The following is an 18,845-nucleotide window of genomic DNA, read 5'->3' on the forward strand; positions in this document are numbered from 1 at the left end:
TGAACATTTCTTATTGCACTACAATGACTTTCATTTTTGTTTTCACTATCTCTCTCTATGCGTTAAGTTTTACATAAACACTGTACACAATAGTTGATTTGAACAAAACGATTGTATAGGTGAAAACAACTTTTTGATTTTTTTTTCTTGTATAATAGTAGTAAAGTCTTCGATCGTCAACAAGTGATAGAGCTGCCATCCAAGTGTAATACACTTACACTCCTAGAGTAGTGTTTGGTTCTGTAAATTGAGATTTCCAGTGTGTTTAAGGAACACAAAATGCTAAATTGGCACCAATTTTTTTTTCTAAACAAAAAATCTCTATAAACAATTTTTAATGTGTAGTAAAGCTTAAATTTTTTTTTCAAATGACATAAACTTAATGAAATATTCAAATTTACAAATGACGTAACCAGTTGATAAAGACTACAACACTTTTCAATGATTTATAAATTTAAAATGGCGATAGCACAAATTTCTCCTGATACTGATACGGATAACACCATACGAGAAAGTTTAAAAATATGTTTACAACAACTACATTTGTGTGACTTCTATTCTTTGGTGCTGTGTTTAGCCTTGTCGTACTCAGTTAGTAATGCGTGTGTCGGTTAATTGTTATCAAATGTGTGTGTATACATTCATGTTGTGCTCATTGTTTGTTGTGTATTGTTGTTACCATTTTTTGTTTTGTTTTGTTTATCATAGTTTTTGCTTTCATTTAAATATTGTGTGTTGGGCTATCAACGAATCGATGCTTTGTACTACGTGCTTTGCTGCAGGAAGCTCTGCGCAGTGAACTTACGCTACCGCTAAAGCCGTCGTGATCTAGGGATTCTGACGAGAAGGCTACGTGTTAGTTTTGTTAGTTTGTTTAGCAAAAGAAAGTTTATTAAAAGTTTAAAGTAGCAGTCGTACGGTTCAACAGATTTTAAGTTAAGACACGAGATTGGAGATGAAGGTTGAGAATTGGAGGAGAAAGAGAGAGAATAAAGAAAATTAGAAGCAATTTTGATAACATCAACTAATATATTCGTTAAAACAACAAGATAATGTGTCATGCTTTTAAAAACAAAAATACACTCAATATAGCCAATTGTATAACTCAATAACAATTATAAAAAGGCAATAGAAATAGATGCAGGTAAAATGTCCAAAATTAAAGCAACATGTTTTTAAAGATAAAATCGTCTCAACCGTGGTCTTGACACTCTGGCTGACTATATCAACGGGACAATAAGTACTCAGGCTTATAAATACATGAAATACACAATGTTAAATCAAGTTCGGAGTTACTGAAGAACCTATTCACATTTAAATACTTCTTTAAAGAAACACACAACTTGTTAAGAATGAAATACAAAAATCGATGTCTAAAAAAATTCTTTGTCGTTCTTAAATAGTCAGAAATACTTGTTTTATCCTGACATCACAAAAAGGCTTAAATCATAACCAATGAGAGAACATTGAACACAACTCAGCAAAAAGAACTTCCGCAAGTTGTAACAGAGAGGCGGAACTGCAGGCAACACGGATACCGACGACGGTATATACGTAACAACAGTACAGAGAGGGAGACAGAGAGAGTACAACAACACAACATGATGCCGGTTTAGTTGGAGGAAGAACCTTTGTCGGTCGGCGATCCCAGCGTCAGGCTGCTCAGGCTCGAGCTCAGGTTGTAGGGCCGCGGAGACGGCGGCATCGGAGCGGTTTCCTCCACCGGCAGACACGTCTCGACCATCGCCTCCAGACAGTTGACAAACAGCTCGGAGGATTCGACCATCATGTTGTACTGAGAGAGGATAAAAATCAGTTAAAGAAATGTCAAAACAACCCTTTTAAGACCGTTTTCAACACGAAATGACAGTTTGGTTACCTTGCCAGGTTCCAAGGAAACACAAGCTAAAGGTAAGCAACTGTCAGCTGCGTCTAGCTTACCTTGGTGAACGGTCCAGCGAACCGCCACAGCCCGCCGAAACCGCAGCTCTGCAGGAAGTGCAGCGGCTGCTGCGAGGCGTCCTCGCTGGCCAGCATGTTCTGGATGATGCTTTGCACCGAAGCGAGAACGATCTGATCGTTGGAGACCGACAGCACGTTGTTTACCTTCTGGTCGAGCAGCGAGTGGCTGTGGCGGAAGGGAAGAGGACACATTTTTTGTGTTTTTAGTTTGTGTTAAATTTTTTCAGTGTAGCTTCAAAACAAATGTGACTGATTTCACGTCATAGTGTGCGTTGTAGAAATCAGTAAGCTTTATTTACAGTGTAGTTATGATTATCTGTCAAAAGGAGAGACAAAATCGAGCACGTTTTGTATGTCAGAAATGACAGTTCAGTGTTGCTGCGACGGAGCTTGTCCCTCGTTCTACGTCAGTTTTAGTGTTTGTTGTGACTGGTGCTCGTGCTGTCGCTTGGCAATCAATCAGAAGTTGAAAACAATTTGAGCAGGTGACAGATCATACTTACATCACCGGAAACACCTTCGGGAACACGACGGAACCCTCGGCCAGGTACTGGTACAGCACGCGCGTTTCCGTCTCGTCGGTGGTGTACTTGACCAGCGTCGCCAGCACCGTCAGCACCAGTGCCTGCGTGGACGAGTCCGGCAGCACCTCCGGATCGAGCAGCACGTTCGACTCGTTGGACACGGACGAGCGGGAGCCGCGTTCCTGTTTTCGGAAGCGAGCAGAGAGAGTGGCGAGCGTGAGCATCTTTCGGGAATTATTTACCAACGTTTGCTTGAAAAGTGATTTGCAGAGTTTAGCGAACTACGGTCGACAGGTTCGACAGGAACTTCCGCCGGCAGAGTGGAAGCACTCTGTCGCATCGACTGTGCCTATACACGTCTACTTTGAGATTTGGGAAGCTGTTGAGAATTGCGGAATCTTTTACGTTATGGCTTTTGGCCAAAATTGGTCGAATTGTTTACATACACAGTTGTACAAACTCACGCACCAATTAGAACTACGAAAAGCAGGTGCCTCACAGATACTGTCAAAGTTGTGTAAACAAAAGGGTTCAGGCGGTGTATACACACACAAACACGAGTGACTTAGCAAAAATATTAGTTGGAACAGAAGGGCTACTCGCAGCAAAGATTGTAGATTGTGTTGAGAAAAATATTTGCAAAAAACACACGTACACAACCAAATAATCTGTGTGGAAAAGGACGTGATTCACTAGCTTCAGAGAGTGTGTGTAAAAGAGAGAGAGAGAAAGAAACTATTGCAAGAAAACAATGGATGATACCTTCTGCCGATCACTTATTCCAGCGGACTTGCCCTGGCCTTGCTTCGGCGTCGGCACGGAGAACGAGCGCTGCGTCTTGAACAGTAGGCGGGCCGTTTTTGAACACTGATTTGTGTGAGTGTGTTGACGTTTGTTGATTGGTATATCGGCCAAATAATGGTAGCGTGTGTTCGAGTTTGTACGTGTTGAGAGTTGAAAACAATGAACGGAAACACAAACGAATAACGCACGAGAAAAACACATAATGATTTGTCAACGGTACAGAGAACAATAGAGAGAAAGACGAAAAGTTTCCGGATGTTTCGTTCAACGAATAAGAGATAAAAGTGGACGATCGTCATATTGAAGACAAAAGTTGTAACGTGTTTGAAAGAACAATAGTTGGAAACAACACATGCAGGAATCGAAACGGAACCAAACAAAAGTGACAAAAACAGGAAACAATAACAAGAAGCAATGAAAACCATATTGTTGGATGTGGCGTGGAGGTGGAAAATTTCGAGATGGTTTCGGAGTGACAGGTTCGGTTGCAAAAACGGACATGTTGGAATAGTTGATGATTGGCGGTTTTTTTATTGTTGATGGGCGGGTTTTGGATTATCCAAACACAAGCATCATGTGTCATGGTCAGGCGCAATAACAGGAGAGAAAAGGGGTAAAAAGAGAGAAAGTAAGACAGAGATAAGGTTGACAACGGGTACAAGTTGGGAGCTGGCCGTTGCTGTAACTGGAAACCCACATTTTGCAAGAACCTCCTTCGAAACAGGAAGTTCATTAAACGGACGTGCAAAAAATCGAGGAATAAACCCACAGCGATATTAATCAATGGAGTGCAATATCGTCAATTGACGGTAACAAATCGATAGAGATAAGAAAGGGGGACTTGTGGAGAGAGACGACAAACTGTGTAGTAGTGCGTGAGAGAGTTTAGTTAGGAAGGAGAAACCTTGAATAACCCGGATGCAGTTCTAAATTAAACGCACAAACCTTTTGGCGAAGAGGTAACGCAGAGTTGGCGACTTTCTGGGAGAAGACTAGAGGCACTCACACACGCACACGCAAATCAACAACACGAGATAGAGTAGGTGAAGGTAGGAGCAGGAGTTGTTAGAGAAGGAGTTTCGCGAAAAACTCGAAATTCGGACAGATAAAGAAACGGGAAATGAGAGTGTAAGAAAATTTTGAGGTTAAAACTTGACAAGAATTTGACAGCGATAGATGTGGGATCGAATGAAGAGTGAACGAGTTAAAAGGAAGAGGGAGTTTAAAAAGGACAGATAAACTGAGAGAGCAAGAGAAGACACTGGACTGAGATTCTAGCAAGATGCGTTAGAGCAGAGAGAAATGAGGGTGGGATTGGTTGCTTGCGCTATTGTTCTTACTTTGATCGATGAAATGTCTTGCAAGCAGTCGACGATAAAGTTATTCGCGTCATCGTCGTTCTCAACATCTTCGATAGATTGGGCCGGGCTAGTGCTGTTAGTAGCACTACTGTGGGCAGTACTGATCGTCAGCGTACTGGTATTCGTGGTGGTGGTGGTTGTTGTACAGTATGTGGTGAGTAAGTTTGTTGTAATTGTTGATGTTGTTGTAGAGGTACAAATAGCAGAAGGAGGAGCAGAAGAAGCACTGGTACCGGAGTAAATGTGGGCCTGTTTGAGGGCCAGCAACTTGGCAATGTTGGGATTGTTCAGAACCATCTGATTGTTAACCGGTTCTGACGAAGAACGCCGGTTGCGGAAGTCACTCCGATGGTAGGCACCACCACCAGCGATCGGACCACCCGTATTGATACTGTTTACATTCGTGTTGTTACTGTTGTTGCTGTTACTATTATTCGGGATGTTGGTGTTGGTATTGTTACTATACGCAGAAGGTGTGACTGTAGTCGTGTTGGTATTAGTACAAGCATGTGACACAAACGAGGAATGACTGATCATTCCCAGATTCGGATTATGGGTTAAGTCAAGACTTCGCCAGGATTTTCCTTTGATAGCTGGGTCCTAGATAAAGGAAAACGGTGGGATGCATACAAAATGGGTGTTTAAATACATTGTAATCGGAAGGTTGAAGTTATATAGGAAACTGAAACTGTTATACAAAGTTAGAGCACGAGTCGACCGGGTGGTTTTACAAACAAGGTGAAGAAACCATAGCTACAACCAGTCCAATTGCGTTCGATAAACACACAAGGTTCAACTCGTCGAAAGGCAACCCCTACGATACGATACGAGATTCCAGAAATTGGATAGAATCGGGAATACTTCTTTTGTACAAGGGGATTATAAGATGGAAATGCATGGAATGAGACCAGAGTGTGAGTACAAACATCAACCAAATATCGATAAACCAAATACGACTCCCAGTGAGTGAAACAACAAACACGAGAAACAAAATCGAACCAAAAAACAACAAACCAAAGCCTGTTAACGTAACACATCGTATGAGACAGAGAGCGGTGACGAATAACTGAGCTGATGAGCGATCATTATGTGAGTGATACACTAGGAGAATAAACAGTCGCCAATATAAAACCAAGTAACATACTCTACTGGGACTGAGGAGGTTATCGGGAAAGAATCATAAACTAAATACCGAACGTCCAATTTCCAACGATAATAAATCTACACAAAAAGAAGTACGAAACAGTTTTGACAACGTTTTCCTTCGGAACTGAATCAAGGCACTACCAATGTTGTTTGAAAAAGAAACTGAGAGTGAACGATCGCCCGTACCCGTACCATTCCCGGCCCCCAGACCCTCGGAAACAAACCCCTCCTGAATTCCCCATCACGCAATATCAAGTGCCAACCTCCCAAACATTACGTTTACCTGATGCTGCTGCACCTTGTGCGATTGCCGCGCGTACTGAATCGCCGACTGATCCAGCATATCCCAGGACTTTTGACGCCTAACGTTCCCACCGTTTCCGCCAGCGCTTCCGGGCTGCGTTCCGCCTGTGGCTGCACCCGCTGCCGACGGATCTCCGCCGGCCACGTCCACCCGCGGTAACGTGTGCTTCACGTGACACCGCGATCGTACCTCCTCCGAGAGGCAGACGAGGGCTGCGAAAAAACGCGTCAGAATTGAAACGATCGATCATACCACTGCCAACTCACCCGTCAGGTACGCCACACTCTCCGGCGTCACCTCGAACTTGTCCCGCCGCTGCGGCTTGGCGATGATGCCCAGCAGCATGGTGAGGATGCGCGACGTGCGCGACACGGTCGTCGGCGTCGGGTGGCGGAACCCCTTCAGCAGGTGGCCCACCAGCGCAAAGTGGAAGTTGGACTTGAACGAGAGGCCGACGGCGTGGTCGAGCTGCTTGAAGTGCCACTCGAGGGGTTCCCGCGTTGCCATCATGACGTCGGCGATGTTCTGCTTGTCGAACAGTTGCTGCGAGTTGAGCGTGTGGAGGTTCTGCTCGAGCAGCGCCAGCCCGGCCGCGTACAGCGTTGATTCGTCCAGCTGGAGCACGCTGATCGCTATCCAGAACAGGGCCTTGTGGATCGGGGACTCTGGACGGAGCAGCGGTTGCAGGCGTGTTAGACACATGACTAGAGCCTCCAGCAGGATGATATCGTTGAAGGACTCCAGGGCCTTCACCAAGATCCGCAGCAGTTGTTTGACGTCCTGGTCGGTAATACTCTTGGAGATGCACCCGAAAACGATCAACGCCCTCGGTTGCAGCGCAGGATTGTAGCAGAAGGCGAAGCTCTTCGCCAGCGACGTCCACGTCTGCAACCAGTCACACTCGGGGATGTCTCGCATGCAGGCCTCCATGATTTCCAGCAGTGCATCGGTGATGACCTCCAGCGAGGGTAGCGCTAGCCGTTCACGATCGGCGGGAGGAGCCTGCGAGACTCGTTCATTTCCCAGCCAGCGATCGTTCGGATGACGACACGACGAACGGAACGCAGTCACGGCTGCGGATTTGACCTTGCTGATACCGAACAGCAGATAGAACTTTGGCAACGAGAACTCGTCCAACGACAGGCGAAGGACGCGCTGGGTTTCCTCCGAAAAGGAGGGCTTTGTACACGTACACAGTGAGTGTATGATGTTGATGACTAGACCGTGGGTTGAGGCGCGCATCGACAGAGATCCGCTGCACACCAGGAACGTTACCGAATGAAACAGGTACGGCAGATGACGGGCGACGTCCAAGCAGTTGTTGAACGACAACATGAGCAAGTAGCGGGCCAGAATAGCGATGTCGTCCCACATCATGTGCTGCTCGAGATACTGCGTTGGTGAATGACACGTTTTGTCCATAACTCGGCACAGTCGCCCAATCACCTTCTTCGCCACTAGTTGTACATTTGCGGAAGCCAACGCCACCGCTGTATCAGCCATGATCTCCACTTGTGGCGATCCCAACCCGGAGCTCACCGATTTATGAATAAAGTTATCCAGAACCATATCAATTAGCTCGGGGATTTGACCAATCGAGCCCCAGATCTTCGCCTGTATCGAGGGGTACATCTCCTTCTGGTCAATGGTGAGATTGATCAGCTTCTCCAAAATCAGCGCAACCTGCTTCTGGCGCTTACCCTCGTCGGATGGTTTACAAAAACGCACCAAATTAGCCAACCACGGTGTCATGTACTCCAAACACAAATGCTTCAGCTCAATCGTACTCCGTTGAAAGCCTTGAATACACTCTTCCAGGAACTCGAGCGTCAAATGTGGCTCGTTCGTGGCAAGCGTCTCGCTAACCGACTTGATGAAGATGGTGTTGTTCGATGGAATACACAATCCCTGCGTTTCCAGCAGTTGGCCCTCGATTTTGAGATCGAACGTAGCAGTCAACGCGCACAGCTGATTGTATGCAGCCGTCCTCAGATTCGGATCGGACGAACCCAAATTCAGCAGCGCCATGTTCAGTAGCGTACCAGGAACATCCTTCGGACGTATCTTCTGATGAACCGTCACCGAGTCCGGTTGACTCAGCTCCCACCGGTTGCGGATGTGGATTATTGCTTGGACGATGTTGTCGCAGTCGTTGTGTATGAAACTCAGCTGGGAACTCTCGTTGGCAATGGACAACGTAAACTGGTTATCGTCTACCAGACAAACTTCTTCAATTTCAGACGCATAGTACACATCGTTCAGCAGTACCGAATGTGCTAGCACTTTCGTCTTCTCAGCGGATGTAATCTGTAGTGCCGTTGGTCCGACTTTGATAGCAACCTTGGTATCTTTGTGACTAAGTTTGAGCGCGTTGTTGAACACCTTCAAATCTTCGTCCAGCGAAAGTGTCGCACCGGGTAGTTTTTGCTGTTCTGGATCGATGACATCGTTCAGTTTAGCTGGCGAATCTAGGAAGATCAGCTTCCGACAACCCTTCAGCGGAACCAGAATGCGATCGTGGAACTTGGTGTACTCTCGAACCCACGAATTGCAATTGTAAATGTATACTGCGTGCAGATTCTCGTACGCAACCTCCGGAAGAACGTAGAACCACTTTTGAAGAAACTCCGTCCGGAAGCGGTTATCCGAACAGGTGTGCGTAAAGTCGATCACAACTTCAAACGGCGAGTGGCAGAACGGTTTCAGCGACAGTATCACGTGGTAAATTAGCAAGTCTCCATTCGTCTCTCCAATCTTGTACCGTCGAGCAATGTAGTAAAACACCGGATTTCCCGCTTTGCTCGTGCCAGCTTGATAGAAAATGTTCATCGACTTGAGCGTCTTGAACTCCTCCTTCTCGTGCATCTGATGCTTGACCATTATCTCCTCAAAGTTTGTCGACGACATATCGATCGAACTCCAGCGCGCATAGCTTGAAAACAGCAAGTGCGAATCCACTGGTTTGTGCTCCGGCGGCCCAAGATACGCCAACAGCGTAGCCATCTTGTCAAACGGACGTCTTCCGACGGCTTTGTGATCCCGACTGCTCGACAGATAGTCTCCGATGCGCTCCTGGTGAGACCACAACAAGCGATGCAGTGCCAGCACGTTCGCGTCCGAGATGAAGCTCATGCTGTGCGACGTTTGATCAACAGTTTCACAATCGGAAGCGATTTGTATGAAGAATCTTCGGCCTCCCTCGAAGTGTGATCGCAGGAAGTCGTTGAAACAGAGCATGTGTTGCTCTTTCGAGAATTCGACGTGGTTCGCAATGTTTTGCAGAATTTTGGACATTAGCATGAGGCCTCGCTTGATTTGAGTGGGGACTTGCTTTCCAACGATGCCTAACTCTTGTGGGGACACGATCGCTGGATTGATGAATCGTAGGAAGATAACCGTGCCGACCGCTCCAATGTTGTTCTGTAGTAAATTTGGGAATCGTTTGCTCAGCACCTGGTACAAGCAGTGACACATTGAGCGAAGTTGTGGTGGAAACCGGTCCGCGGAGTTGACAATAGCGTCAAACACTTTCTGCGTAAGCGCAATCAGATTCTTTCTGTTCACTTCGATGTCCTCCGTGGCCTCCAAGCGAGCAGGATCTACCTCAAAGCTTGTAACTGGATCGTCCAGCAGTGGACGAATCAGCGGTTCCAGCAGTCCCTGTAGATAACTTGCGCCATAGATCTTGAAGCAAAAGGCCATTATTTTGCTTCCCAAAGAGTTTCCACGGAACAGCGTCTGCATACAATCGGAGACTTCCACCTCACGGTAAAACATGTTCCACAATAGAGGAGACAGCAAGTGTTTGGCATCAAACAGGGTTACCAAAACACGCGCAAGTTCATCCATTTGAGAAGTTGTGACCACCGATGCCAAAGCCATCGCGATTGGCAATTCACCCTTGTCACTTATCATTGTCACGAGCTGAACCAGCTGTTCGAATCGATCGGCCATCACGGATTCTGCTAGTGTGTCAAACTCGGTTCCTTGTTGCAGGATTTGTGTAAGTACTTCCATAAACGCTGCTCTGGTTTGTAAGTCAGGGTTGTAGCCCAGATCAATCGAGTGCATCAGACCGGAATCAATGTTTGCGCTAAGTAAATTGGACATGGCCTGAATCGTTGCGTTACGTAGTGCTGTCAGCTTCCCGGCTGCTACACGAGGTCTAGGAGGTAACAGCGGCGGATTGTTGGCATCCTTGTCTGCTTCAGATCCATCAACGCAATCATTTAGGAGATTCATAAAGAGAGTGAAATACTTTAGGAACAATGCGCTTTTAGCGTCCATCAGATCGCCACGATCCGATTCTTCCGGTTGTAGCGGTAGTCCACGGAGCAAGGCAGCCACCGCTTCCATACAGGCCTGGTCCAAATCACGAGTGATGATTGTAACGTCTCCGGAACTGGGTGGAGCGATTTGATGAGACGTTCCCATGACCCAATCGGTAAGGTATTCAACCAGTTTGTTGCGGAATTTCATCTCCTGTCGAAAGGCGAGATCGTCTCGACGTTTCATCATCACCTCCACCAATTGGCACAGCTTTGTTTTGATGTGGATTGCATGCACTGTCATGTCCAGATGGCGAACGTACCGTACAATGGCCAACATAAGATTTTCGATGCTAGTTACGCCCAGATGTTCTGAGTTGGACGGTTGATCGTTCTGATCCTTGCTTTGCCGTCCGTCTAACACAGATTTCATGATGTAAATTGTATGCTCGATAAACTGCGTGTTGATGTCGGTAACCACGACCTGGCCCTGCTGATCGAAGAACTTTTCCACGATCGCTCGAATTTGATCAAACAGTATTGGATAAAGCTGGGCTGACATTTCCTGTCCGACAAGCTCCTTAACATGCTTCTGAATTTGGGGACCAAACTTTTCGTTGTTGCAAACCAGCAATCGCAGCAGTTGGCCGATGAACTGCGTAACGGGACAATACTGCACATCTTGACTGCCGCCTCCCATTGAAGACACCAGCGAGCCCATAATCGGATGCATCGAGCCACGGCCAGAGCTGGAACTGGACAGTGACGTGGTAGACTGCATCAACGATGGGCCACTAGCACCGATGGGTAGCGCCTGGGTGTGGGTCGTTCGTTGGTTACGAGGTTTCTGCAAGCAAACGCCACCAAGCGCCAAAAGGAACCATGTCATGTTTGCCCATTCGGTGATCTGCTCTTCGAGATCGTGCTCCGTGCTTTGGTGACTAGCTCTTCGTTTACCCATACTTCTATGAAGGACTTCCGCTTGGCCATCTTCCAGCTTTCCCTTGGGATAGTTCTGCAACAGTTTTGAGGTGACCTCCCAGTTTCGGAACGTTTCTTCCCATGCGGGCTGCACGCCGTTTACACAATGCTCGATTTTCCTCAACAGCGACATGATGTTCTTTTGCAGAGCGGCTCGTCCTTGCGTGTGTTCGTAAAAGTTGTATCGTGATTCGACGTTCTGCGTTGTGAGCGTGCTAGACACGTGCGATAGTTCTTGGTAGAGGTGGTAGTTTGGCAAAATGAGTCCCACGCTGAGCTCGTCCGAACCGGAGCGAATTTCAGCCTCTTCACATAGCAATCCGAAGCAAGACAGCGAAACCATGACCGCGTCCAAATCAACGGACCATAAATACATGAAGAACACAACTTCAAGCTTGATGTGTGCCTGCCGGCAGATCGCGATATGACAACCTACGGTTGCGTAATCCTTGTGCCTTTGGAGGAAGGTATTCCTGCAGATCAATATTTCTCGTAACCACTTCAGTACGTCGGTGTAGTTGGCGATTTGATGCTGAATTAGTTTCTGGGATATTGAGAACAAAACTTGTGAGCTGACGTCCCAGAACGTGTTGATTGGTGCTTCCGGATTCCAAACTTCAATTTTATCTGGCGAATGGAGGGCCAGTAATGCTTCCATAGCTTCTTGTGCGACGTCAGGCATGGTGGGTTGATGAACCAGTGAAACTAGCCCGTTGATCAACTCGAGCGTTGAACTCTGCACTTCGTGTCCGGCTTTGCCGAGACTGTTTAGCAATAGCATTGGATCGGCATGGATCAGTCTTACCATCAGCAGAAGCAGCGCTTTGTGGGCCGGACCTTCGTCGGGTCGTGTCAGTCTACTCTGAGCGTCTTTGGACTTGAGCGTAAGCGATGTGATCATCCTGAGTGGAGTGTGCGCTATGTATCCTTGGGTGGCTTTGTTCAGAGTGTCCGTGAAGAGAGCGCGTAGTTCTGCCGATCTGGCGTAAACCAGATCAATCTTTGGCCACCAAGGCAATCGAGCATGGGTCACGATCTTCAGCAGCGAGCTGACAATCACATAATGATATGCTGGCGGTGAGTTAAGACTGAGACAGACCTTAAGTGCTTCGTTGTTGTGCGGTTTGATCCGAAAGCAGGACACCCAACAGTCGATCATGAGGTCGGTGTCTTGGGTGTTGTAAATCTGCGATCGGGAGAACGGTTTTGCTGGGTTGAACAGCAGTGCCTTCAGATCATTGATGACGCTCTGCACCAGTTGAAACGTTACGTTGTTGGAGTCGTTGATGTTGATGTACGTTGATGCCTTGCAAAGCTTGACACACGCGATAGCTGCTGATTCGGTGGACTGTTTCGAAGATGCGTGTGCTCCTAGGCCCTTTTTGATGCCTTCCATGAAATGTTTTTTCTTCACGTGCCTCGGCGAGCAAGGAGCTCCAGAGTCTGCGTTTACGATTTCTTCCAGCACCTTGGGACTTAGTACTAGCAACATTATTTGCAGCGGCCACAACAGTGTTCTGGCCTTTTTGTTTTCTGCGTACGAATCCAAAATATCGAAGAACGTCTCGCAGCACTTTGATAGTTCGTCATTTGGGCTGCGCTGCAAGTCTTCAAACTCTTTTGGGTGGAACTCTATCCAGTTCCAGAGGGCCTTTTCCAGGGAGTTCAGCAGTATAAAGTGAGCTGACTTTTTCAACGATTTGAATTTTTGTATGGTTTCTGCCAACAGCTTAGTCAGGCGATTCACGTCTAGATCTATATGTTGTATGAGCTCGATGTCGCTGTAATCTGGGTTTTCCTCCGAGCAGGTGCTGAGTTCCTGCAGTCGAGCCGAAATGCGATTGAATACAGCTCCGAAATGATTCTGAGATAGAGCGTACAGGACTTTGGAAGCTAACGCTTTCAGTGAGGCTGCGTTCTGATTGTTTTCGTTTTGAATATCTGAAATTAATTGTTTTAGAAACTTCTTCGATCGATTGATGTAACTCGATACTCACCTATAAACTGACATATTTCTCTCAGTAGCAGCTTCACATTCATGGCTTCCTCGAACCGTGCCGTATCCTTGGACTGTCCGGACAGGCATCGCTCGAGCGTCTCCAGAATTACTATCAGCGAATCGTAGCAGCAGCGTTCGGGCTCGTGACCACGGCAGGCCGGCGGCTGAAACTGCAAAATAATAAACTAGACTCAACTGTTGGAGGCCGTAGGCTGCAACAATTTCCTGTGACCACTTACAATCTCGTTGACCCGCTGGAGCATCTTGGTTAGGCCGGAAATTACGAGCGAGAACCGGTACCGGGAGATCTGAATCAAACAGGTCATCGTCTGGTCGATGCTGAGACGGGCTTGCGTTCCATGAGGACCGGTGCGGTATGGCAGCTGGAGGTAGAAGAAAGTAGAAACATTCATTAAACGCCTAACTTTAAAAATACTTCACGCAAACCCCAAGTCCAATAATAAACTCATTCATACTAGCGCGGTCATTCACAAATCCATTCAACTCCCCATTCACCCGTTCGTCTACTACTATGTTGACAAACAACTGCGCAATGAATGAATGAACCGGCAAAAATGAAAACGTAAACAATAACAAACCCCACATCACACGCGCACCCACCGACACAACCAAACATCGCGCACGCACACCAGCCCACGTGTTCGCCCACGCACTCCGACAAGGCCAGCCAGTATCGATCGATCGAGTTGGCTGGGGGCCCCCCTGTCGTCCGGATGGCAGAATCCCACGTCCCGGGCTAGCGCTACGCATCGCAAGCTGGAACGTCCGAGGGCCGGAAATGACCTACCTGTTCCTCGAACCGGGCCAAAAGCGAGTTGGCCCACTCGCCGGGCTTCTGGGTGGCCATTTCGTGCTAGTTTCGGTCCGTTTCGGGCACTTTTCACATGATTTTTGCCGTCCTAAAACGGAGCACAGAACGGGGCTGAAGCTGCGAGAGCGAAAATTTTCACCGTTTGACAGATGGGCGTGCGCGAGCGAACGCAACGATGGCCGGGAGGTTGGCTCACCGCAGCCTCTGTCGGAGTGTGCGAGTGGCTGCGTACTGTCGATCAGCTGTTTTTTGTTTTGGTTTCTGGCCAGCATTTCGCCTCGGTTCGCCGCTGAGAAGAACGTCGTGATGGTGCTATCTTGCCAGTCGTTTGCGTGAATCGTTAAGACGTGCGGCAAGATAGCACAATTACGACAAAATGTTGAAATTTGCAATGTTAGAAGCAAATCGTGCAACAGGTCAGTGTTTGATGGATCCAAACCTAGTTCGAAGCTTTATGATTCAATCTTCCTGTTGTAAGTCCTGTTGTAATTCCAGGCTCTTTTTGAGGGCCTGTAGTCAGTGTCGGAGTTTAAGTCAACAAATTCGGGAAAGTGGAAGTCGGAGTCGAGAAACTTTGAAAGCCAAGAGTCAGATTAGGATATTATTTTTGAAACTAAAGAATTAAATTTATTATTGAAATTAGAGAAGGAGTTGAGTCTTTTTGGAGAGCTGAAGTCGAATCGATGTCTCTGAATCTGAAGAAGCCATTGTCGGATTCGTCAAAGAAGCTACTCGACTCCGCAGTCCTTCTTAAAAGAACCGAGGTGTTCATATATTCTTATGACGGTTGATATTCGCATTATTTTATGCAATCAATTTGGCAACCTTCTATTTGGCGCAGATACCAAATCATGTAAAAATTATTTTGAAAAGAAATTAACCAACCATTTCTGAAAAATATGCCTTTTTGCGGGGTAAACAATAATAATAATAATAATAATGGGTTAATAAGATTTTAATATTGTAAGAATCCTGGTTTCGTTTTACACTTTTGTTGTAACATTATGCATTTGTTTGCACTTTCTACAGAACTCCATATCAATGTTTTAAAGAAGCAAATATCCAGAAAGTAATTGAAGCTTATCTTGCTCCAATAAAGCACATATTTTTCTCAATAAGTATTTCTGATGAAAACGTTTAGTCATCAACATCAACATTGAAAAGAAAATGAAAATAGGGTGAAATGATGTCTTAAGCGAGCATTTCGAATTTAAGTACACTTATCTCAAATTAGATTTTCTGCCTAATGTTTCTATTATCAATCAATCACATTGAGCTATTTAATAAAATTGTCAATATTTTTCTTATGTATTGTAAATCCTGCATTTCATGCACCCAAAGGAAAAATATTTCTCAAAATCTGCAACAGTGGATTTGCTGCAGAAAATGTTACATTTTATAAAAAAATTTGCAGCAAGCCCGTAGATCATTTTTGCCCGCGTGTAAACATTTCAGCGATCTGTAGTTCTCACCAACACATATAATGCTGGCCCGTCCCCGAGCAACACTCCAAAGAGAAGCATATGTTGGTGCTCTTTCACTCTCATTTCATCAAGCGTCCATGGCGCGGTGGTAGCGTGCCGGATCAATAATCAAAAAGTTGGTGGTTTAATCCTCGTTCTGTAAAGGGTTTTTTTTTTATTGTGAAATACAACCAAAAAGCCGTTGGTTATGTCGATAATTGTCGGTAACGGGCAAAAATGGAGCCTAACATTTCAAAAGGGCACAAAACTTTTGTAAACAATAGTGTATCCCTTTCACTCAAATGACAGTTTGCATTAGGTGTGAGAGGGATACACTCGTGTTTACAAAAGTTTTGTGCCCTAATGAAATGGAAAGCACGAAATGTCATACCCCTATATCGCAAAAAATGCATGAGGACAGTTTTCATGCAGATTCTGATATACTTTCATGCCGCCATGCATCACAATCATGCGACCGCCGTTTGGGTGTGTGGTTATTGAGATTCAAGTCAACCAAACAAAATCAAACGGAATTTGCAAAGCAAAAAAGATTACATCCCAAACCTCTGATAAGCCGATTCAGTTGAATATGTAGACTCGATATAAAAACCATACATTACGATTAACCGTTAAATGTGGTAATAAACACGTATTCATCGCCCTTTTAAAGTGTAGCAAAAACAACCTTTGATCAATCAAACATCAACCCCCAATCAGATGGCTTTTAATTAATGTGAACGCCCATTGAGGAAGTTCATGCACGACGCGATTCAGCCTCTGATGCCGAGAAAAACCGCGCGTAAATCCCCTCACCGGAACCGAAACAAAAACCTCTCACACAAACCGCAGCTGTGCCACCACCTCTCCCACGGTTATCAGTCTCAGTTCTCAGAGTAGCCTATATTTGCTTCGGCAATATTTCGCGAGAAAGTGCCACTCATAAACGGGGTTTAATCTACGTAAAAACCGAAGTCAGTTCTGGATTTTATACGGTTTTTTTTTCATACATTTGAAAAGTAACGACGATGCTGACGAAATTCTTTAAATAAATAGATTGGAATTCATCAAACCCATCAAAAATAGAGAGCCTGTAGCTCCAGGTTCTCTAATCAAAAATCTTTAAAATTAATAATTGTGTTGTTACGGAAAAATTGAAAAAAAATCCGCGCTAGATCCGCGCCGACCCAAAACCCAATCCGCGTGAAATTCGCGCCATATTAAAAAGAAATTCGCGAAACATAGAAGAAAGTAACATAATGACTCATTTTTTTAAACGAAAAAGAATAACTCAGAAAGCATTTGGATCAGTACCGTTGATCAGTTGTGGGTACAAATCCCAACTGCACCAAGTGGAACCTATTTCGCCATTTCTGAAAGATTACTAGCAGTTGTTGTAACACATTAAATATCATTCCTTTGAAAACAAATTCAGGAAAAAAATAATTCAAAAATTTAAAGATTTAAAAACCATAAAAATAAAAGTCGCAAAATTTTTAAAATATATTGGTTTTGTACTCGATGATTCTCGCCAAAATTTTACTCCGGAAAATCGAAACACGAAACTTCTATTATCTTCTTCTCTAAATTTTTTTAAAACTTAAATATGACTCCGAAAATGATCCGAACTAAGAAAATGGCAAAAATAATTATTAAACAATTATTGTGGTATTTAAGAATTTAATAATTAAATTATTAAATAATCAAATAATTAAATAATTAAATAATTAAATAATTAAATAATTAAATAATTAAATAATTAAATAATTAAATAATTAAATAATTAAATAATTAAATAATTAAATAATTAAATAATTAAATAATTAAATAATTAAATAATTAAATAATTAAATAATTAAATAATTAAATAATTAAATAATTAAATAATTAAATAATTAAATAATTAAATAATTAAATAATTAAATAATTAAATAATTAAATAATTAAATAATTAAATAATTAAATAATTAAATAATTAAATAATTAAATAATTAAATAATTAAATAATTAAATAATTAAATAATTAAATAATTAAATAATTAAATAATTAAATAATTAAATAATTAAATAATTAAATAATTAAATAATTAAATAATTAAATAATTAAATAATTAAATAATTAAATAATAAAATAATTAAATAATTAAATAATTTAATAATTTAAGAATTTAATAGTTTGATTATTCATAATTTCATAATTTCATAATTTCTTAATTTAAGAACTTTCTTAAAAAATTAAGAATTAAACAATTCAAAAAAAATATTCTTTTAATGTTAACTTATTTTCGTAATTTTTCAATGTGCTGATTCGCATTTCTTTTTGCGTTTTGTAGACTGTAAGTTTTGGCAATTTCTAGTTATGATTTTTTTTTGTATATTTGAATACGTAAATTCAGAAATTTTCAAATTGTTGTATTTCAGATTTCTTATTTTTTTTAATTTTTGAAATTACATAGACGGAGATTTTAGCAGATTGCTAAGTGGATTTCGTCATGTTGTGAAATTGGGAGTAGAACCAATTCTACCTGAAGCAGAGTGGCAACAGAATCTTTTAATTTTTCAATAAACCACAAATTTCAAAATTTAAATTTTAGATTGAAAAAACTTAAAAAATCTAAAAAGTTTAACATGTTCTCTCAATAATTATTTTTTGCTATATTAAAAAATGCCTTGGAACCTTTGAAAGCCTGTACCGAGCTAAAAAAATAAATCTAAGGGTTTAATCTAATCCGGAACATACCCTAAGAATCAATTATGTACATCCTTATGTTTATATCTTTGGAAAAAGTTTAAAATATGATTCAGAAGATAAAAATTTAAATGTATCCTGTGAATAATAAAAGAAAAATATTTAAACCAGGTAAGCAAATGCAAAAATTATATAAGAAATCTCAATACATTTTTAAAAATAAAGAAAATTAGAAATAAACGAAGATTATTTCGAAGTTTCGTATTAAGAAAAAAACAATCAATAATTTTCAGAACAAAATTTTCTTCATTAACAACTTCTTAGAAATTGATGTTTTTGCACTCAACGAATAAAATTAAATTTATTTAATCGCTAATAATATTTTCCTCTGTAACTTGAAAGAAATTCTATCGTTCTCAATTATTTTATTTATCAAAATTGCTATCCGCGCCTGAACAAAATTAGCCAGCAAATCCGCGCCAGATCCGCGCGATACGCGCCATCCGCGCCGTCCG

The 18,845-nt window shown here is 43.2% G+C and overlaps 1 protein-coding gene across 6 annotated transcripts; it reads right to left on the reverse strand.

Moving 5' to 3' along the window:
- Window positions 1–610: 610 nt before the first annotated feature.
- On the reverse strand, window positions 611–14,354 carry LOC120413660 (neurofibromin). Of its 6 annotated transcripts, none has more exons than XM_039574578.2 (11): window positions 14,158–14,354; window positions 13,589–13,732; window positions 13,348–13,534; window positions 6,368–13,291; window positions 6,081–6,313; window positions 4,631–5,251; window positions 3,249–3,353; window positions 2,466–2,668; window positions 1,942–2,128; window positions 1,630–1,795; window positions 611–849 (listed from the first exon to the last, which is right to left on the reverse strand). In XM_039574578.2, the coding sequence occupies exons 1-11, from the start codon at window positions 14,215–14,217 to the stop codon at window positions 722–724; spliced, it is 8,958 nt and encodes a 2,985-aa protein (XP_039430512.1). In that variant the 5' UTR covers window positions 14,218–14,354; the 3' UTR covers window positions 611–721. The 6 variants fall into 6 exon arrangements, with proteins under 6 accessions (XP_039430512.1, XP_039430514.1, XP_039430513.1 ...); XM_039574580.2 differs by having other exon boundaries at window positions 13,348–13,519; window positions 14,158–14,353; XM_039574579.2 differs by having other exon boundaries at window positions 611–837; window positions 14,158–14,352.
- Between the last annotated feature and the right edge of the window lie 4,491 nt (window positions 14,355–18,845).

The sequence above is a fragment of the Culex pipiens genome, chromosome 3, assembly GCF_016801865.2.
Source record: "Culex pipiens pallens isolate TS chromosome 3, TS_CPP_V2, whole genome shotgun sequence".
In the NCBI taxonomy this organism is placed as follows: Eukaryota; Metazoa; Arthropoda; class Insecta; order Diptera; family Culicidae; genus Culex; species Culex pipiens.